The following is a 22,803-nucleotide window of genomic DNA, read 5'->3' on the forward strand; positions in this document are numbered from 1 at the left end:
ATCAACTGCGGAAATAGCTAAGTGTTAAAATTAGTCTTCACACTTCAAAGTATCTTAAACAAGGAGAACAAAGGCGGGGCAGGGGGTAGGTACTACACACATAGGAAGAAGAATCCCAGGGGTAGGGCAGCGTTTGCTTGGTTAATTTATAATTTAGCTCGGTGGTTGTCAGAAGGAACAACCCATTGTTCCTTTCAAAAACCTATTGGAAATTTAGAGGGACATTTTGGATTGTCACAGTGCTGGGTAAGGTTGGAGGGAAGGTGGGGGGTAACCAGCATTTTGTGGATGGAGGCTTGGGGTGCTAGAAGTACTGAAATGAGGGAGAAACTGTGACAAACCATCCTGCATCTTTATAACATTCAAATATCTATATGAATAAATATTCCTGTAAGTGAAAGCTTATTTATAATTATTTGAGCCTAGAAACTAATACTGTTATATGCAGAGGCATACGTACTGTTATACAGAGAGGCATAAATCTATTTTTTAAGCAGACTTTACTTCTTAGAGCAGTTTTTGGTTCACAGCAAAATTGAGCAGAAGGTACAGAGAGTTCCCATCTACCCTCCTACCCCCCTCGCACGCATAGAATCCCCTCTTAGCAGTGTCCCCCACCAGAGTGCTCCATGTGTTACAATCCATGAGCCTACGCTGACACATCACTGTCACCCAGAGCCCATTAGGGTTCCTTCTTGTTGTTGTACGTGCTGTGAGTTTGGACAAATGCATAATAACATGTACCTAGTATTGCAGTACCGTACAGAGTACTTTCGCCGCACTGAACACCCTATGTGCTCTGCCTAGTCATCCCTCCCTCTCTCCCTCCCGCTGACTTCTAGCAACCACTGATTTTTTTACTGTCTCCAGAGTTTTGCCTTTTCCAGTATGTCCTATGATTGGAATCATACGGAATGTAGCCTTTTCACATTGACTTCTTTCACTTAGTAATATGCACTTAAAGTTCCCTTATGTCTCATCCTGGCTTGATGGCTCATTTTTCTTTGGTGCTGAATAATATCCCATTATCTGATGTATCAGAGCTTATTTATTCACTCACCTATGGAAGGACATCTGGGTTGCTTCCAAGTTTTGGCAATTCTGAATAAAGCTGCCATAAACATCCGAGTGCAGATTTTTGTGTGGACATAAGGTTTAAACTCTTTTGGGTAAATACCAAGGAGTGTGATTGATGAATTGTATGGTAAGAGTATGTTTAGTTTTGTAAGAAACTGCCAAACCGTCATCCAAAATGGCTGTACCATTTTGCATTCCCACCAGCAATGACTGAGAGTTCCTGTTGTTCCACATCCTTGTAGGCATTTGGTGTTGTCAGTGTTCCAGATTTTGGCCATTCTAATAGGTGTAATGGGTATCTCATTATTGCTTTCGTTTGCATTTCCTTGATGCCGTATGATGTGGAACATTTTTTCATCTGCTTATTTGTTGTCTGTAAATCTTGCTGAGGTGTCTATTAAAGTCATAGCCCCATTTTCCAATCGGGCAGTTTGTTTTCTTCTTGTTGAGTTTTAAGGGTTCTTTGTATATTTTGGATAGTAGTCACTTATGCGATGTGTCTTTTGCAAATAGTTTCTCCCAGTCTGTGATTTGTCTTTTCACTCTTTTGACGTGAGATATTTTTCAGTTTTAATATATGGTGAACATACTAATTTTTACTGTGCTACCTGTGACTCTACCCTTTTAGTTTCTGTAAATTGTATGGAATGGCTTTTGATCATCTCTCAAATTTGAAATTGTTTGTTAGAAGTAGGTGCAAGGATCCAGCTTCATCTTCTGGTGTGATAAGTGTCCTCAGATTACTAATTTAAACATCTATTGTTAAACATATACCTAAATATAGATTATTATTAAGATATTTTATGTTGAAATTATGTATGTATGGGTTGCATGATCTATAAATTTCATTTAGACTAATAATAGGGCATATTACAAATCTTTGCTGCAGTAAAGTGGTGTTGGGTCTGACAGGGTCATTTCCAGAGCGTTTTCCCTGCCTGCTCTGCCATCTTCAGTATGTCTGAGTGTCTCCCCTCAGGTCACAGGGAGTCGGCTGCAGTTTTTGGCATCACATGTAAACACCACGGCATCTAAAAGGGCCAGATTGATTTAATGTCTCAAAGGTTTCTCTCATAGATTGGGTGTTCCATACTACTACTCAGAAAATACTCTAACCACTACTCAATCTAAATAAACACAGAAGGGCCCTACTAATCAAGAGATCTAGGGAAGATCATAAATCAAAGATTTAATCTCAATAGTCGATCTATTCCTCTTTTCCTAAAAGACAATAGAGAATCTAATTCAGAAGAGTATGGAAACCATGAAAATGCTATTCAGGCAGTTACCTACTTCCCAGAAAGAAAAGATTTAGCTTTTTAAAAAAGAAAAATTTGCTGGCATGTATTTGCTATTCTTGGTTGAAGCACATTTTGTTGACTAATTCAACCTGCTTTATATTCCCATTTTCCCATGTGAGCACATTTTTTTCTAAGAAAGTTAATTTTATAGTTCAGTGAACATTTAGTTCAACTGAAACCAATTTGTCATAATAATCTTCTTTCTTTACATGAAAATATAAGGGAGCTGAAATTTCTCTTAAAGAAATTTAGTGTTTTGGAATTGGCAGGATAATACCTCAACCAAGGTTCACAATCATAAAAGCCTACAGGGGCCAGGTGGTAACTGGATGAGAGAATTGGGCCCAGGGGAGGGGACTGTGGCTAAGTGGAAAGCCCATGTTTATTTATGGTTGGCAGCCACCACTCAGTTCTAATCCATAGTTGCCATGTTGGAACTTGGCCCAGAGTTGCCAGATCTTTGACTTCGCAAGGAAAAAAATGCTAATGTATGACTTATTTGTGAAATTCCTGACTTTTAGATATTGGCCCAGTTAAAAAAAAAAACTCTAACGTGAGCCAAACGAAACACAATTGTGGGAGTTACCTGTTCTGTGAACTGCCATTTGCAGCCTCTAAACCATCCCATCTGTTTAGACTGTAGGGTACAGTCACTGGGGAATAGCACCACTTAACCAGTGTTTACGTTATGGAGTGAAAGGGTGACTCTACAGAAACCGTAGTGTACTTAACTTGAATGGACTTGAACTTCACTCCACTAATTTATCAACTCTTGTGGCATATTAGTTAATTATTGCAGTGCCTCAGTTATTATAGACTTTAGGTTGCTAAATATGGAGTATTCAGGATAGAACGTGGGAAAAATTCTGGGCCCAGAGTTACGGGCCCAGGATGATGGGTTAAAGAATCCTGTCCTCGTGCACACCCCTCAGACAGGGTAGCAAGTGTCTTGCCTTTTGTCTTGTGGATTGTGACACATACACAATTCTCCTTTCCCCTCGCATTGTACACTGCCACCTTTCTTCATTCGCTGTGACCCAGGTAGACTCCTCTAAATACCCGATTCCCTATTCCTGCTTCCCAAGCATCTATGATTGTTTCAATAGGGTTGTCACCTCCTCTCCCATACCTCTCCACATATATGGCTGAACTCAAAACTTTTCCCTAGCACCACCAAATCTCATCTTGTATAATAATCATGTCATGGGCTTCCCTGGTGGCGCAGTGGTTGAGAGTCCACCTGCCGATGCGGGGGACATGGGTTCGTGCCCTGGTCTGGGAGGATCCCACGTGCCGCGGAGCAGCTGGGCCCGTGAGCCATGGCTGCTGAGCCTGCGCGTCCGGAGCCTGTGCTCCACAACGGGAGAGGCCACAGCAGTGAGAGGCCCGCGTACTGCAAAAAAAGAAAAAAAAAAATTATGTCATTATAATGACATACCAAAATGTTAACCTTTTGAATAAAATCCTATGAAACTAGGAAAATAACAGAAAGGTGCTTAAGCATAATTTCTGTGTATTTATGAGAACAGTTTCATATGTAGATACTTTTACTTTGCATTGTTTCTTGTTAAAAAATAGTTGCTTATCACTGCTTGGGAAACTCTCAGCCTCTTTAAATACTAAAATTAAAAATCAGTAAACTGTAATGAAATGTTTTAAGGTTGTTCTCTGGGAAAAGGATCTTCTGTTTAAAGCATCATCTGATCTGTAATGTCAGTCCTTTCAGGTTGAACTGGGAGCTAATAACTATAAAACCTAAATAATGTGGACTCCACAAATTTAGGAGTTATAATAAGTCAGGGATAGTTGGGTAAAATTTGTTGCCTGCATAATCTCTGGGGGACAAGTGTATTTGACAGATTAATCATGTGACCCAGGATATATGTTTAGCCCAATTGAAAATATAAGTCTGCTACTATTTTCAAACTCCATTTCAATAGCAAACGACGTACATAGAAAAAATTGAATCACTGAATGCAAATAATACATAATCTCTGAATGTGTATGAAAAAATACCTGGCACTAGGTAATATTTGGCAGTGTTACCTTCATGATCTTGGATAAACCACTAAAGCACCTTTGAACCTTCTTTCCTCATCCATAGGGATATCACCTCATTATAAAGGTTGTTAGGATTAAATGATATAAAAGGTTATGTATTATTATTATCATTTATTTAGTGACTTATTCAAGATCCAGACGCCAGATGTTCACATTTTTAGTTCACTGTTTTTAAACTGTTCTAGTTTATGTTTTTGAGAATAATAAATGATTTGAAACCTACAGACAAGTGATTTTTTTGTTTAAAGATGTTCGTAAAACATTTTGTAGTATCTTTTTGTCAGCATCATTAAGTTTGTGTTTCTCTTCATGGGCTCGCTCATAAGGCATAAAGAAGGGAGATCTCTAGGAACAGGGGAAATTCATGTAATCATTGAGCATAACTGTAAATCTAACTTTACTCATTTCAGAGGTGAAACGTTCTCGATTGATGAACTTTTACCTCTTTGAGTAAATGTCTCCGTACTCCATCATTAGCGGTTAATACCTGAAGATAGAGACCTGTCAACATCTAGAGGAGAGACAGATTGCCTGTGAACCTAAGAACGGATACGGCAGGGTGCAATCACTTCCCTCTGGGATGTTCCAACAAACGTGACGATGCATAGATATTGAACGGCCTTTATACAGTAAGAAGCTTTTTCAAAAATTACATTTCTGGGAATATGGAGCTTCTGCAGAATATTATGAGTTTAGTAGGTAATATGCTAACATTTTTGATTCATTATATTGTAAACAAATCGAATTTTTCCTGGTGTTAAAAATTGGCATTCATTGGAAGATCTGAAAAAGAAACTGGAGAGAAAAAAAATTATCCATGATTAACGCTGACCTGTCTAGACTTTAGTGTACCTCTTTCGTCTAGTCTGAAGTGTTTCTGATTGTCATACTTAAAAAAAAAAAAAAATGCTTGTGATTATAGAGACAAAGGACGAACTGGGTGTGAGCATTTTTCAAAACTTCTCTCCCTCCTTACATCTTCATCAAGAACTAAATTTTACTTACTCTTTAGCCCATTTGTTTTCATATTTTTTAAAAAAGTATAACAACTCAGCTAGATTTATATTTGAGTTCAGTGTAAGCAGAAATTGGATTTTTTTTATATTTCTTTTCCCCAAACCATGCAGTTTCCTTTATTTGCTGATTATGGTATGCTGTTACTAAGTCTATGAGAAACCTCTCTGTGAAGTGCATTTTAATATTTAGATCAAACAGCAATTGGAATACATTAATGCCCAGTGGGTAAATGTGTCATTTGAAAGCAGCTGCTGAGCCTTCTCCCTGCTGCTCCAATTAACACATACTGCACACTTTTGTCAGCAAGAGGCAGTGCATATGGATGAAACCACTTTGCAGCTCATTAATGTGATATGCAGGAGTGAGCAAAGGATTAATCAATCTGCCCATTGCAAACAATACCTTGCCAAGACCTTTCCCAAGTACATGCTTTGCCCTAAGGGGTGCTAGGCTCTAGGGGGTGGGATTAGCAGGTAAGAAAACGTCCCTTGGGTCTCTAGCTTTGGTTCAGTCCATTGACTAACAAGTTTCCCCGCCCCTCACTTCTCCTTCGTCCCCCGCCCCTGATGATGGAGACATTGGATAGTGAAATTCTAGTGCTGGGACTCCTCGCGTCTCAGCGGAATTTCTCGTTGAACTTTTTTTTGTTTTGTTTCAAAGCTATTTGAAGTACAAAGCTTTGCTGTTGATTTTTTCTCTTAGTCTTTCATTATCATTTCACTTTCTCTCTTCCTTTTTAAAAAAAATTCTTTCTAAATTGCACACTTGACATTTTACTGAGCAAAGTAAGAAATCTTGTAAACCCAATCGTTGTTATTTTTTCCTCTCCCCTGGCTAAAATCTCTGCGTTAGTGGTAGCACGGAGGCAGATGGAAGGGTAGCGCGTCCCCCAGCCCAAGGTTTCATTCATGCTCCGCTGGCTCCCCAGGCAGCTGGGCTGGTGCTCCACTCTGGTGCTGGCTGAGCCAGGCTGTGCGGTGAGCGAGAGATGGACCGCTTCCTGGGTTTTGTCAAGCAGATAAGAAGATCTAGGAGAAGAAAGGGGAAAAAGTACCGACCAGAAGAGGATTACCACGAGGGCTATGAGGATGTCTATTATTACGCCTCAGAGCATTTTCGAAGTAAGCGCTACCCTCCACCTCCTGTTCCTTCTCGCATGCTGGGGCTAACAATAAACCTTGTGTGGAGCTTTAATCTTAAATGCAAAAGGTTTTCCAGATGGTGTTCTCTGGGAGCTGTCTGTAAGTACTGAAGTGCTACATTTTGCTTGATTTGTTGCAAGAATAGCTATCAGATAGCATCTAGACAGTATAAACTGTCCAGATCTATACACATGGTTAATATTTTCAGTGCAATTAATTGATTATGTTAGCATTTTAATGAGCCACTCAAAAAAGTATCTTGCAAGCCCATGTAGTAGGTGGTTAGAATACGTTCGGTTTTAATTGTTGCTCTTAGATAACTGTTTTTTTCTTTTTGATTAGGAGAGTAATTTATTTGGAAGAAATAATTGTTCAAGTTGATGATGATAATTATTGTTCCTTATGCAGACTTCTAGACAGTTATCTATGATAAATCCGAGGTGTTGTTTGTACAAGGAAGTTCAAATGCTTTTCTCTGATGCATGTTCATAATTTTATTACTAAGTTAAGGGAACTCTTATTTGCTGTCAACTAGAAGCAGTGATACCTTAAGAAAAAAAGAATATATCTATATTAAGATATTTGTAAATGAGCTTCTGAATAGCAGAGAACTAGAATTTCTCTTGTGCTTATCATTGCTTTAAGTTCCTGGTGAGGTTTAGACTTGTCCTAATAGATTTAAAATGCCTAGAAACACCTAAGGGTTCAGAGAAAAAGCAGCTACATAGTTTATGAGGTGTCCTAAATGGGGGATACTGGCAGCTATGCATGCTCTACATTTACAAAATTCAAAATTATTTTTATCTTCTTGAATAAGGATCTTTATAAACTTATATTTCAGTTCTAATATATCCTGGCCTTTTGATGTTTAACCATGAATATATACCGGTTACAGCTTGTGAGTGTTGACTGATAAATAATTTAGATTCCATTTCCGTGGTATTGGAATCCATGAGAATTAGTTCTAAATGCCAGAAATTCTGTTGTGATTGATGAAAGTTGAGGGTTGAAAATTCATGTGGTGGCAATAACACAATAATGAAAAATTATAATTCTTTGACATTTGCTTGAATAATATGGCTGTGTTGCTTTTACAGAGTAATTCCTGAGTTTTAGAGATGTTTCTTTTCATCATGCTTTTACATGAATAATCTGTTCTAGTGTAGTGACGATCTATGTTTCCTGCACTTAGTTGCCATTGAATTTAACTAAGATTTGTGTCACATCAAAAAATACTGTCAGTTTGCATGCATAATTCTGAAAACTCGGAGACTGAAAAGAAAAATGGAGCTTAGGAGCTTTTAGTTACTTTGGTGTTCATTGTACGTATTTCTTACAACCAATATATACTGAGTCAAATTCACACCTTCTTGGGTTTGTATTGTGATGTGTTTGTGCAAATAGAATCAAACAATCTCAAATTCCTGCATCCTACTAGTTTTGGTAAGAATTTAAAAACAACAAAAGTACTTTATAAGTTTACAAAATGCGCCCACAAGGAGAAATATTTATGGAGATATCTAAGAAGTAGCCCTAAACTAGAGTTAGGAGAATTAGATATCAAGGACAGTAGTCTTCACACATTAAATGCAGTAACTTAAAGAGAATCACGTTTTATCTGATTTGTCAAGGTCATGCTAAGGATAAGATGCTGAACATCAAAAGTCATTTGCTTTAGATGCAGAATGGACATGTTTTCCCCTGTGATTTATCAGAAAGTACCCGTTATGTAACATATAACTTTTGGAGTTAGATGCATATCAAATCTCCAACTTCAGACTGCTACATAATAAACAGAAGGTGTCACAATGGGCTCTGACACTTGGGATTTGACATTTCATCAAATGTCAAATTGCCAGGGCTTTTAAAGAAGCCATGTCATACAACATAATGACCTCTCAGTGCATCTTTTGGCTTCCATTTCAGGTCCTGTCTGAATGGGGTAGGAGAGACATCCCCTTATATTTTACAGGTGTAAAATAGCTGTATTTTACAGCTGTAAAATAGTAAGGCTGATACTCATCCTTAAGATCAATTCTCAAAGAGTTAATTAACATGGTTGAATTTAATTACATCTACAGCGTATCTATTCTAATTAGTCTTTGGCATAATTTGAAAGTTTTATGCCCTGCATTTCCCTAGATGGCTTAGAAAAATTATTTACATTGAGACTCAAAACTTGGTGAAATTTACTGATGACGTTCACATCTTAGTTAATGGTGCTATTGATAAACCAGAAGTGTCATTATTATTTTTCTCCCTGTGGTGTTTCTTTCTTGAAAGAAACGTACCTCTCTGTTTTGTCAGTTTATCCGATGGTCCAGATTACCACAAGGACGTTATACGTATAATAATGAATGACTGAGCCCAGAAAGACCTTCCCAGAAAGGTCCCCAATAAGTCTGCCCTTCCTTTAGTACATTCTCAAGTGTTTGCTGATATTTAACTTTATCCTAGATAATGTCTCTTCTATCGTAAGGGTTCTGGTTTCAAATTTTACCATCTTTTCCTTCATCTGAAATACAACACAGCTTATAATTTCATGAAATGCCAAAACCTGAATTAAAATATCAGTAGGGTTTGATAGTATGAAAGAGAAGTTATCCTAAAAATGGATAATTTTTCTGTAACTCCATCAAAACTGACTTTTAGCAGTGATCATGGTGATAGACTGATTTTAAATCTTCCCTGATTTTATGTTGACTTAATGAATGTCACTGTGCATGGGATGACTGTCTTTGGTTTTTTTAAATCTGCTTTCATCATTCATCTATCCTTTCATAATTCTAAAGTTAGAGTTTAAATAAACTAAACAATTGTTTTGGGAAAATCACCACACTTTTCTGGGGTTTTGTTTCCTAAAATGTGACAGGAGGGATATTTGTTTCTCAAGATTTTTCAAGTTCTAAGACTCTATGATTTTAAACTTTGTTTTACTTTCTAAAGCAATTCAGGTAAAGGTATTGGCTGAAGGATTTTAACCGGGATTTAAACTAAAAAATTCACCTGTGTTATGGGGAATTGGTTTTTCTGGCAGGAATCATCGGTAGGACGATTCCTGTTGCTTTAAATTAGTAATCTATCATTGAATATGCAGGAGTTTTAGAGAATCTTTATAAACCTATGAAATTCTGAGCATGTTGTTAAGTCCTAGACCTCATCTTTTATGTAATCTTATCTGCCCCAAACCACCATTTACTCTGAAATTCTCACATGGATGATTCATTTGGTATTTTTATTTAAGAAAACCTGGCACTGATTACAGAACTGATTTATAAACCTTACTGCAACAAAAAGCTAAAAAAAAGGATACTGAAATTCAGTTTTATGGTATTTGTTGCTTTTATTTGTTGTTCCCTAAATACTGGGTTATAACAATGCCTTTTTAAAGACTGGCAGATCATGTTTTGATGAGTCTGTTCATAAAAAATTAAATCCTCTGATCCTGTTTTTAATGTATATTTTTATTTAATCACATAGGATAATATTCAAGTTCTAAGACGGATAATGTGCATTTTATAGGTATTCTCTTAGCTCTGTTCGTATTCATGATAGAAATCCTGACCTGCCTGAGTCCAGGCAGGGTATGGTTATTGAATGACTTGAAAAGGAGGAATTTGTTTATCTCTTACTAATGTGAAAGTATGTGAGCCACTTTCACTTATGGCCCTGGCGCCTTTTTGCACATGTGTAATGGCTTTGAATTAGGCATGGAGTTCCTCCAAGGTAGCCACTCTTTTCTGCTTTCATCCTGACTCACCTGGGCAGGTGTGAGCTGTGTGGTGAAGCTACTCAGGGCAGTCCTCAGCGACCCATTCACCTTTCCCACTGAGGTCCTTTCAGGAAAACCAGAGAAAGGGGGGGGGGAACAGGAATACGTACCAGGAACAGGTTTTTTGAAAATGGGTCATTTGTATTTACAAATTTTTTTTTGTTCTTTTGTTGTTGTTCTTTGCCTATTCTAATAGGTATTGAGCAACAATTGTGATGTGTGTGCATACAGTCATTGTTAGCTAAGTTACTTTATTAAACAATGTCTGCATCTAAAGTCCCCAGTTAGCCAATTCAGGCTTTAAGTTGCCTGAGATGTTCAAAATGCATTTTAAGAGGGCTGCTCACTTTCTTTTATTTCATTGAAAGATGTCCTACACTGTTCTTAGAGGAAAAACAGTTTTGGTAGTGGGTGTTTGTAGTTTGAGAATTTTTAGGAATTGTTGTGGGTAATTAGTTCAAGTAATTTTTTCTCACTAGTTTCCTTTACAAGTTCGTTTGTTTGTAAATTCATGTAACCACATCCTCTCTGCTTACTGGAATTGACATCAAATTCGGATTCTGTCTCTTGATAAGCATGCCATAAGGATAGAGTGAGAACTTTCACCTACACTTTGGAAAGATGGCTGGTCCCTGCTCCTCTGTGTGCAAAAGCTGAACACAGCAATCACAGGGTGGGGGAGTGAGGGAGAGGAAGGGAGGAAGGGAAGAAGAGAGGGCAGCACATTTCATAGGTCATCCTTACCTATCTGAGGTTTGCAAGCGTAAAAGCCATTTATTTCTATGTTAATAACAGTGATCATCGAAGTGGCAGGTCTTGGATGTGAGATACTGAATGATTCAAACCTTAGCTGTACTTAGTTTGATTCACAAAATCCCAAATGAGAAACATCGGTTATATAGAAACAGGGCAAACTTGCTTGTTTTATGACAACACTGCTTATTTTTCTTTCCTAAGAATTGCTTTCCATCTCTAGTATAATGGTTTGGTTGAAAATTGATTGACTACCATGTTACATTTGCCTGGGGTGTTTTGTGTCATCAACTTCATTATTTCAAACTGTATTTTTTTCCCACATGGAATAGTGTAAAGGAATATTAAAGTTGAAAGGGACCTTAGAATCCGTTTGTCCAATCTGAGTCTTTTTTTTAGATGAATAAAGCAGGATACAAACAAGCTAAGTGGCTTATGCAAGCCCCCACTGATCCTCAAGGCAGACCTGATAGAGTCTGGTCCTCCACCCTTTATTCTACACTCATCTTTTAGTTCTCCGATGACTCTTCCAATATTTAAGGGCTTGGATCCATCTACAAATGAATTAGAATTTTAATTTCCCTTCTTGGTGGCTTTATTCTTTTGAGCAGTGGGTCATCTTATCTTAAACTAAACTCGTGAACAAAAACTAACTCCTAATATAATATTGAAGGTGAAATTAACTTGGTGTCTTATTTATAGATGATGCTAGTAACAGTGACTGTCACTGACTCAAAAACCAGCCAACAATATTTTTTGTATCACCTCCCATTTGCTCTGTGGTTTGTGCATATACAGCCACTTCTGCCAATGAATATCCCTTCAGGAGACTGAAAGTGGCATAAGTCTATCAGGAATGTTAGAATTAGGAGGATCCTTGGAGTTCAGTTAGGGAGCCCTGCTATTTCATGTAGGAAGTTCTTTCTCAGCATCCCTGCTCTATGGACCTCCAGCTTTTATTTATATCCTTCCCGTATGAACACATTCATTTCCAGACCAGGCAAGTCATTGAATAAGCCTAAGTCTCTTTTAAACAAGCTCTAAGCTTTATGTTAAGTTGTTTGTGTATTCCAACAAATACAGTAATATGCTCAAAATTTTATCTTGACCCAGATAAACATAGACTCTTATATTTAATGTGCAATAAGATTTCACGCCTCCCCTCTCTTCACATTATTCTTTTGCCGACGTAACATATGGTATGTGGAGGTGAGTAATGCCTTCAATGCTATTTTTGTTTTAACTGTACGAACCCAGAAGAGCTCTGCATTGGGCCCACATCCATTTGGTAATTTTTCTTTTTAAAATTTCTTAAAGGTCACCAAATCTCCCATTTATTTAATGAGAAATACATACTGTGCTTTGTGTTTGCACGATGTAGTGGACATCTATTTGTCTGCCTTGAAAATCTTTTTCCCCCCTGGGAGGAACAATTCTCATCTTTAAAATATTCCTGTTTCTATTCCAATTTGGTCATTATTGATTAATGAAAACCGACATAATTAAATTATACCATTGCCTTGGCTATGGTGATTGGTCTGGCAATGGACACATAAACCAAGCTGGGTCAATGAGAGTGCTCCTCTGGGAGCTTGCAAATTCAACTCAGTGCTCTTTATCACATGGAAAAAAACAGTCTGGAATAGGAGAGAATCAAGTCAATATGTAAAAGAGATGAGAATAAAAGATCAAGAGACCTGTCACAGTTTTTTGGTTTTTTTTTTTTTAATAATTTATTGACGGATTGATTGATGCCAGGTCTTAGTTGCGGCAGGCAGGCTCCTTAGTTGCAGACTGTGGGATCTTCATTGTGGCATGTGGGATCTTTTTAGTTGTGGCATGCATACTCTTAGCTGCAGCATGTGGGATGTAGTTCCCTGACCAAGGATCAAACCCGGGCCCTCTGCATTGGGAGTGCAGAGTCTTAACCTCTGTGCCACCGGGGAAGTCCCCCTCTCACAGCTTTGTAGTCACCAGTCCAGACCTTGGGGTCTCTAGGGCTGCCCACATTGAATGTCACATAGCTAGAAAGGACCAGAACCAAAACTGGAACTCAGATCAGCTATTTTCTAGTTTGATCGTGTGGGTAGTTTTTTAAATTTGGAAAATATTATTGTTTGGTATTCTCATCGGTAGAGATAAGTGCCAGAGGTAGAAACTAGATTCTTTCAATTAAACTTCCTACCCTCCAAAAAAGTAATTTTCTTAATGGGATTAAGGAACTCTGTGACTTTAGAGGAATCATGTGGATCTCTATGCTTCTTCAGTTTCTTATTTGTAAAGTGTGGGTACTCCATCCCAGTGCAGAGGACCAGAGACCCTCAGAGAGGATCCATTGGCAGGTCTAGATACAGTATTTTAGAGCTGTGTCTCTCAGGGCATCACACAGCCAAAGCAGCTGGAGGAGGGAGATGGCCAGTAGACAGATTTGAGCAGAAGACATGATTTCACCTAGCAACATAACTGCTGTGCATTTAACATTCTCTGCCCTCACTGTCTGTTCAGAGTTAAATCTTGTTTGAGAGGGGGCCACACAACTTCCCTATCCACATCTCACTGGAGTTCTGCCACCAGTATCTATAGATGCATAAAAGAGGGTTTGGATACACACAATTCTTTCTCATCGGTATATGCCCTAAAACTAGGTGCTGTAGAATACCAAGTACAGGACAGTGAGTCCCCCGAAAGGACATGCGTGTGTGTGTACACGTGCGTATGTGTGTGCATGTGCATGTGTGTGTGCATGAGAGAGAGAGAGAGCGCACAACCCCCAACTCACACACGGGACTTATATAGATATTTGTGAGGTCAAAAACAACACCCTTTCTTAACCCTAAGGCAATACCTATTTCTCCAGGCAGGCTGTGTCCTGCTGGTTAAGGATGTGGGACCTGGGTGAGACTACCTGAGTTGGAATCATTGATAAGTGAACTTGGCAAGTAAATCTGTCTGTTCCTCAGTTTCCTCATCTATGAAATTGGGTCAATAACTACCCATCTCTTAGTGTGGGTTATTGTGAATTGAATGACATAATACAGCACTAAGTGCTTGACACATAGTGAGCGCTTAGTAAATGTTAATAGAAGAAAGCCTTATTCACAAAGGTATTAAGTAAAGCACAATGGATAGTTATGAATGGCAGGCTAAGGAGCTTACATTCATTGTGCAGGCACTGGGGCACTATTGTAGGTTTTCAAGTAGAGGTAGAGCCAGCAAAGAGCTGTACTTTAGGGAGATTAGTATGGTATTAGTGTATAAAAGGGATTAGAGGTAGAGACATAAATAAAAGGGCAAATAATGGCAGTTGTGGGAAAACATAGGTATGAACAGGAAAAAATATATTCGACACACTCAGTTTGTGTTGCCAGGAAGATGTCCAAGGAGAACTGTAAGGAGGCAGCTTGAAATATGGAAGTTGGAATTGTGGAAAGGGGGTAGGATTCAAGAGATTTGGAAGATGTGTATATAGATTTGATGGATGAATCATGGGACTAGACGACCTTGGTAAGAAAGAGCGGTCTTTTGACTCTGTCTTATGCTGACTATTCTTGGGACCAAATGAGGAATACTGATTAAACATACAATTCTGATGATGTAAGAGAGAGTGTCAACAGATAGAGGAATCAATGCTGTGGCTACCTTCATAAGGGAATTCGTAATGAGTACTGAATGGATTGCCCATTTGATTAATTTCTTATAATACTGATATAAAAGATTAATTGCAAGTTGATTATGCAAAGGGAAATGCAACTCAAAATAGGTGTTAGGATTCAAAAGTTGGATTTTTATTAGTGTTGTACATTGGGTTGTGGTGTCCTGGAGAGGAAGCAACTTCTAAATGAGTTTAGAAAGAGCGGGGACTAGTATGTGCTGCAACATGGAAGAACCTCAAAACATGCTAAATGAAAAAGCTAGACTCAAAAATCCACGCACTGATGCAGACGGGCACAAGGTTTCCTGATGGGGTGATAGAAATGTTTTAAAAATTAGACTGTGATAATGGTTGTACAGTTCTGTAAACTTACTTAGAAATTGTTAAATTGATTTTTAAAAAGATAGAGCAATAGGCCCTCAATGAATATATGTAAGGTTTTTGGTTTTGTTTTAGCAGCTCCCAAATGAGCTATCAGTTTATTTTCCACTATGGAATGTCCTAGGCATTAGCTCAATCAAGAAGTGTTTGTTAAGTCCCAACTCAGAAAAAAAGCAAATCAAATATGGAATACAGAATGATTCACCATGATGCCAGAGGGAAACACTCCCAGTGGTATTTTAGAATATATAACGGAATTGATTATATGCCTTTTTTATTTGAAGTGTTAGAATTCCACTCCAATATCTCATCAACTATTACTATAATTATTATAAGCTTAGAGCCAAGAAGCTTTTCTGAAACATTGAACCATAGAACTGAGCACTTTGGGTCAGTAGATTTGAACTAAATATCAGCACTTAGGTCTATAGTTATGTAGAAACTGAGTTGGACTTCAGTTAACATACTAATATACCTTTGAAGTGTATTACTTAATATACTAATATACCTTTGAAGATCTCTGTTCTAGAAACTGCCTGAACCGAGTCCAAAATATTATGGCTAAACAGATTATCATAATTAAGTCATTTTAAATTTATTTATTTAAATTAAGTAATATTTAAGGTAGAGTATAATGCTTGAATTTTCTCCTTTACTTCCCTACCCTGCCAAAAATAGGAAGACAACTTATGGTAAGCACCCCATCATTTTTATTCATTCAGCAAGTACTTGATGATACTCTTCACATGCCAAGCGTCATTCTAGGTGCTAGGGATTGGGTGGTTCAGAAGACAGAGAAGGTCCTTGCTTTCCTGGAACCAGAAATCTAACGGGGAAACAGAAAATAAAGAAAGTGTGTTGGGTACAGTGGAGAAAATCAGAGTTTTACGGGCTAGAGTTTTAGAGGTAGTAAAGGGGGTGCTTGTCTTAGCTAAGGTGATCTCTCTTTGAGAACGAGATGTTTGGGCTGACTCTGATAGAAGAGACAGAGCCCCCTTGTGATAATCTGCATAGGAGCCAGGGCACAAAACCCTCCAGTATTAGAAATGTGTTTATTCGTTTTCATACAGCGCTTGCAGTGACATCTTCGGAACGAGCCGTCTCCTTAGCCTTCATTTGTAAAATCAGTTGTTTGGAATTGCGAATGCATTTTCCCCTAGATTTCAAGCTACGCCTGACCCTAAAGGCCTTTGCAATATTTCACTAACAGGTAAAGTATGGCTGTGGCCAAAGGAGGGGTAGTTAGTGGAGAAAACCTTAATTTTGCTGAAAAAGGTAGGGCTGCAGTTGCCTTTCATGTATAGGAGTCTAACAGAAGTTAGAAGACTTCTGCCAAGTTAAGGGATGCCTAAAGCGGCAGCAGTGTTTCAGAGGAATGAGAAAACAGTTCGCTTTACCTTTACATTAGTGTCACTTGATTCTGAACATCCATTGAGCACAGTTCTTAACCTAAAAGTGTACTTGCCGTGTAATCAGAGGATACTAAAATGTATGCTTGTTTCATAGTTTCTTGTTCAAAAATATACCCCACTTCTCCCTGGTCTTTGAAAATCACCACAGTATAGATACTCAATGGCTTGTGCATTTTATAGGAAAGATTATACATCAAAGAATTTTTTTCCAGAGTGTGAGCAGAGTTGTACAGGGTCTTTAGGTTACAGCCCATAGCATTGCCAATCTCTGTGCTTTATGGAGAATTGGACCCTTTACATTTCTGTTGTTTATTATTTTACTAGCAGTAGATAGCCCGGGAATTTTATATTGCTTCTTGGAATATTAAGTTGTTTGCCAGATCAGTTACTATTTGTTAACTATGATTTATAGGATAATTTGTTATATTTAGAAATAAATTCAGTGTAAGATTTAAAATACCTTTCTGTTTTCTGTCGATTGTCTGAATTGCTTTTCTGGAGACATGTCAAACCAACAAACTTAAAACTTATGCCTGATTTCGATGCTGTGATGAGCGCTTTGTGAAAAGAGGTGCTTCTGATCACGGCAGAGCTGATCTTACGTTTTCATGTTGCTCTTCTGCTGGTGGTGGTATGTGAATCATGAATTTGCAGGTGTGGAAAATATTTGATTTGTGAAGCCCCATTTTTGAGATAAAACTAGGCACATATCATATGCACTGGTTAAATGTCAAATGTAACCAGTATAGAATGTGAAGCCAACAGTGGCATCTTGCTGATTCTAAAAATTGAATGTAGGTTAACAAATAGCCACAGTGGAGAGTTTTGCAGTCACAGTTGTGGCTAACATTTTTTTTTAACATCTTTATAGGAGTATGATTGCTTTACAGTGGTGTGTTACTTTCTGCTGTATAACAAAGTGAATCAGCTACATGTATACATATATTACCATATCGCCTCCCACTTGCGACACCCTCCCACCCTCCCTATCCCACCGCTCTAGGTGGACACAAAGCACCGAACTGATCTCCCTGTGCTATGTGTCTACTTCCCACTAGCTATCTATTTTACGTTTGGTAGTGTATATATGTCCATGCCACTCTCTCACTTCGTCCCAGCTTACCCTTCCCCCTCCCTTTCCAATCCAAGAACATGGTACATCTCTCCATCTGTTTGTGTCATCTTTAATTTCTTTCATCAGTGTCTTACAGTTTTCTGCATACAGGTCTTTTGTCTCCTTAGGTAGGTTTATTCCTAAGTAGTTTACTCTTTTTGTGGCAATGGTAAATGGGAGAGTTTCCTTCTCTTTCAGATTTTTCATCACTAGTGTATAGGAATGCAAGAAATTTCTGTGCATTAATTTTGTATCCTGCAACTTTACCAAATTCATTGATTAGCTCTAGTAGTTTTCTGGTGGCATCTTTAGGATTTTCACTGTATAGTATCACGTCATCTGCAAACAGTGACAGTTTTACTTCTTCTTTTCCGATTTGGATTCCTCTTCTTTCTTTTTCTTCTCTGATTGCTGTGGCTAAAACTTCCAAAACTATGTTGAATAATAGTGGTTAGAGTGCACAACCTTGTCTTGTTCCTGATCTTAGAGGAAATGGTTTCAGTTTTTCATCATTGAGAACGATGTTGGCTGTGGGTTTGTCATATATGGCCTTTATTATGTTGAGGTAAGTTCCCTCTATGCCTACTTTCTGGAGGGTTTTTACCATAAATGGATGTTTAATTTTGTCAGAAGCTTTCTCTGCATCTATTGAGGTGATCATATGGTTTTTCTCTTTCAATTTGTTAATATGGTGTATCACACTGATTGATTTGCATATATTGAAGAATCCTTGCATTCCTGGGATAAACGCTAATTGATCATGCTGTATGTACCTTTTAATGTGCTGTTGGATTCTGTTTGCTAGTATTTTGTTGAGGATTTTTGCATCTATGTTTGTCAGTGATATTGGCCTCTAGCTTTCTTTCTTTGTCACACGTTTGTCTGGTATTGGTATCAGGGTGATGGTGGCCTCGTAGAATGAGTTTGGAGTGTTCCTCCCTCTGCTATATTTTGGAAGAGTTTGAGAAGGATGGGTGTTAGCTCTTCTCTAAATGTTTGATAGAATTCGCCTCTGAAGCCTTCTGGTCCTGGGCTTTTGTTTGTTGGAAGATTTTTTTTTGTTTTTTTTTTGCGGTACGCGGGCCTCTCACTGCTGTGGCCTCTCCCACCGCGGAGCACAGGCTCCAGACGCGCAGGCTCAGCGGCCATGGCTCACGGGCCCAGCCACTCCGCGGCATGTGGGATCTTCCGAGACCGGGGCACGAACCCGTGTCCCCTACATCGGCAGGCGGACCCTCAAACACTGTGCCACCAGGGAAGCCCTGTTGGAAGATTTTTAATCACAGTCTCAATTTCAGTGCTTGTGATTGGTCTGTTTATATTTTCTATTTCTTCCTGGTTCAGTCTCAGAAGGTTGTGCTTTTCTATGAATTTGTCCATTTCTTCCAGGTTGTCCATTTTATTGGCATAGAGTTGCTTGTAGTAATCTCTCATGATCCTTTGTATTTCTGCAGTGTCAGTTGTTACTTCTCCATATTCATTTCCAATTCTGTTGATTTGAGTCTTCTCCCTTTTTGTCTTGATGAGTCTGGCTGATGGTTTATCCATTTTGTTTATCTTCTCAAAGAACCAGCTTTTAGTTTTATTGATCTTTGCTCTCATTTCCTTCATTTCTTTTTCATTTATTTCTGATCTGATCTTTATGATTTATATCCTTTGCTAACTTTGGGGTTCTTTTGTTCTTCTTTCTCTAATTGCTTTAGGTGTAAGGTTAGGTTGTTTATTTGAGATGTTTCTTGTTTCTTGAGGTAGGATTGTATTGCTCTAAACTTCCCTCTTAGAACTGCTGTTGCTGCATCCCATAGGTTTTGGGTCATGGTGGTTTCATTGTCATTTGTTTCTAGGTATTTTTTGATTTCCTCTGATTTCTTCAGTGATCTCTTGGTTATTTAGTAGTGTATTGTTTAGCCTCCATGTGTTTGTATTTTTTACAGATTTTTTCCTGTTATTGATATCTAGTCTCATAGCCTTGTGTCGCAAAATACACTTGGGACGATTTCAGTTTTCTTAAATTTACCAGGGCTTGATTTGTGACCCAAGATATGATCCGTCCTGGAGAATGTTCCATGAGCACTTGAGAAGAAAGTGTATATGTTGTTTTTCAATGGAATGTCCTATAAATATCAATTAAGTCCATCTTGTTTAATGTGTCATTTAAAGCTTGTGTTTCCTTATTTATTTTCATTTTGGATGATCTGTCCATTGGTGAAAGTGGGGTGTTAAAGTCCCCTAGTATGACTGTGTTACTGTTGATTTCCCCGTTTATGGCCGTTAGCATTTGCCTTATGTATTGAGTTGCTCCTATGCTGGGTGCATAAATATTTACAATTGTTATCTTTTTCTTGTATTGATGCCTTGATCATTATGTAGTGTCCTTCTTTGTCTCTTGTAACAGTCTTTATTTTAAAGTCTATTTTGTCTGATATGAGAATTGGTACTCCATTTTCTTTTGATTTCCATTTGCATGGAATATCTTTTTCCGTCCCCTCACTTTCAGTCTGTATGTGTCCCTAGGTCTGAAGTGGGTCTCTTGTATAAACAGCATATATACGGGTCTTGTTTTTGTATCCATTCAGCCAATCTCTGATTTTGGTTGGAGCATTTAATCCATTTACATTTAAGGTAGTTATCAATATGTATGTTCCTATTACCACTTTCTTAAATGTTTGGGGTTTATTATTGTAGGTCTTTTCCTTATCTTGTGTTTCCTGCCTAGAGAAGTTCCTTTAGCATTTGTTGTAAAGCTGGTTTGGTGGTGCTGAATTCTCTTAGCTTTTGCTTGTCTGTAAAGGTTTTAATTTCTCCATCAGATCTGAATGAGATCCTTGCTGGGTAGAGTAATCTTGGTTTTAGGTTTTTCCCTTTCATCACTTTAAATATGTCCTGCCACTCCCTTCTGGCTTGCCGAGTTTCTGCTGAAAGATCAGCTTATGGGGATTCCCTTGTATGTTAACTGTTGCGTTTCCCTTGCTGCTTTTAATATTTTTTCTTTGTATTTAATTTTTGATAGTTTGATTAATATATGTCTCGGTGTGTTTCTCCTTGGATTTATCCTGTTATGGGACTCTCTGCATTTCCTGGACTTGACTATTTCCTTTCCCTTATTAGGGAAGTTTTCAACTATAATCTCTTCAAATATTTTCTCAGTCCGTGTTTTTTCTCTTCTCCTTCTGGGACCCCCATACTTTGAATGTTGTTGCGTTGAATGTTGTTCCTGAGGTCTCTGAGACTGTCCTCAATTCTTTTCATTCTTTTTCCCTTATTTTTCTCTTCAGTGGTTATTTCCACTGTTTTATCTTCCAGGTCACTTATGCGTTCTTCTGCCTCAGTTATTCTGCTATTGATTCCTTCTAGAGAATTTTTAATTTCATTTATTGTGTTGTTCATCACTGTTTGTTTGCTCTTTAGTTCGTCTAGGCCCTTGTTAAACGTTTCTTGTATTTTCTGCATTCTATTTCCAAGATTTGGGATCATCTCTACTATCATTACTCTGAATTTTTTTTCAGGTAGACTGCCTATTTCCTCTTCATTTGTTTGGTCTGGTGGGTTTTTACCTTGCTTCTTCATCTGGTGTGTATTTCTCTGTCTTCTCATTTTGCTTAACTTACTGTGTTTGGGGCCTCCTTTTTACAGGCTGCCGGTTTGTAGTTCCCGTTGTTTTTGGCGTCTTACCCCAGTGGCTATGTTTAGTTCAGTGGGTTGTGTAGGCTTCCTGGTGGAGGGGACTGGTGCCTGTGTTCTGGTGGATGAGGCTGGATCTTATCTTGGTGGTGGGCAGGACTGCATCCAGTGGTGTGTTCTGGGGTGTCTGTGAACTTACTATTATTTTAGGCAGCCTCTCTGCTAATGGGTCGAGTTGTGTTCCTGTCTTGCTAGTTGTTTGGCATAGGGTGTTCAGCACTGTAGCTTGATGGTTGTGGAGCGGAGCTCTGTCTTAGCATTGAGATGGAGATCGCTGAGAGAGCTTTCGCCATTTGATATTATGTGGAGCTGGGAGGTCTGTGGTGGAACAATATCCTGAACTCGGCCCTGTCCCACCTCAGAGGCTCAGGCCTGACACCCGGCTGGAGCACCAAGACCCTGTCAGCCACATGGCTCAGAAAAAAAGAGAGAAAGAAAAGAAAAGATAGAAAGAAAAAATAAAATATAGTAAAATAAACAATGTTATTAAAATAAATAAATAAAATTATTAAAAATTTAAAAAGTAATTAAAAAAAAGAAAGAAGAGAGCAACCAAACCAAAAGCAAATCCACCAATGATAACAAGTGCTAAAAACTGTACCCAAAAATAAAGAAAATGGACAGACAGAACCCTAGGACAAATGGTAAAAGGAAAGCTATACAGACAATCACACAAAGAAGCATACACGTAAACACTCACAAGACGAGAAAAAGGGGAAAATATATATATATATATATATATATATATATAAAAGGAAGAGAGCAACCAAATGAATAAATAAATCTACTAGTGATAATAAGCTCTAAATACTAAACTAAGATAAACATAAAACCAGAAACAAATTAAATGCAGAAAGCAAACCCCAAGTCTACAGTTGCTCTCAAAGTCCACCTCCTCAATTTGGGATGATTCGTTGTCTATTCAGGTATTCCACAGATGCAGGGTACATGAAGTTGATTGTGGAGATTTAATCCGCTGCTCCTGAGGCTGCTGGGAGAGATTTCCCTTTGTCTTCTTTGTTCGCACAGCTCCCGGGGTTCAGCTTTGGATTTGGCCCCGCCTCTGCGTGTAGGTCGCCTGAGGGCGTCTGTTCTTCGCTCAGACAGGCCGGGGTTAAAGGAGCAAATGATTCGGGGGCTCTGGCTCACTCAGGCCGGGGGGAGGGAGGGGTACGGATGCGGGGCGAGCCTGCGGTGGCAGAGGCCGACCTGACATTGCACCAGCCTGAGTCATGCGTGTGTTCTCCCGGGGAAGTTGTCCCTGGATCCTGGGACGGTGGCAGTGGTGGGCTGCACAGATTTCCGGGAGGGGAGGCGTGGATAGTGACCTGTGCTCGCACACAGGCTTCTTGGTGGCCGCAGCAGCAGCCTTAGCGTCTCATGCCCATCTCTGGGGTGTGCGCCGGTAGCTGCGGCTCGTGCCCGTCTCTGGAGCTCGTT

General features: G+C 38.7%; 1 protein-coding gene across 7 annotated transcripts in view; it reads left to right on the forward strand.

Moving 5' to 3' along the window:
• Positions 1-22,803, forward strand: part of GRIP1 (glutamate receptor interacting protein 1) — a gene marked incomplete at its 5' end in the record, with an annotated part of 731,133 nt that overhangs the window by 275,665 nt on the left and 432,665 nt on the right. For 3 of the 7 annotated variants that reach the window (XM_081250282.1, XM_081250287.1, XM_081250288.1), the window contains one exon: positions 6,445-6,577. The exons of the other annotated variants lie outside the window; for them this stretch is intronic. In XM_081250282.1, coding sequence (XP_081106408.1) covers positions 6,445-6,577 — 133 coding nt within the window. Of the gene's footprint in view, positions 1-6,444; positions 6,578-22,803 lie in introns of those variants that run through there. 7 annotated transcript variants of the gene reach the window in all.

This window comes from Mesoplodon bidens, assembly GCF_964165515.1.
Source record: "Mesoplodon bidens genome assembly, chromosome: 11".
In the NCBI taxonomy this organism is placed as follows: Eukaryota; Metazoa; Chordata; class Mammalia; order Artiodactyla; family Ziphiidae; genus Mesoplodon; species Mesoplodon bidens.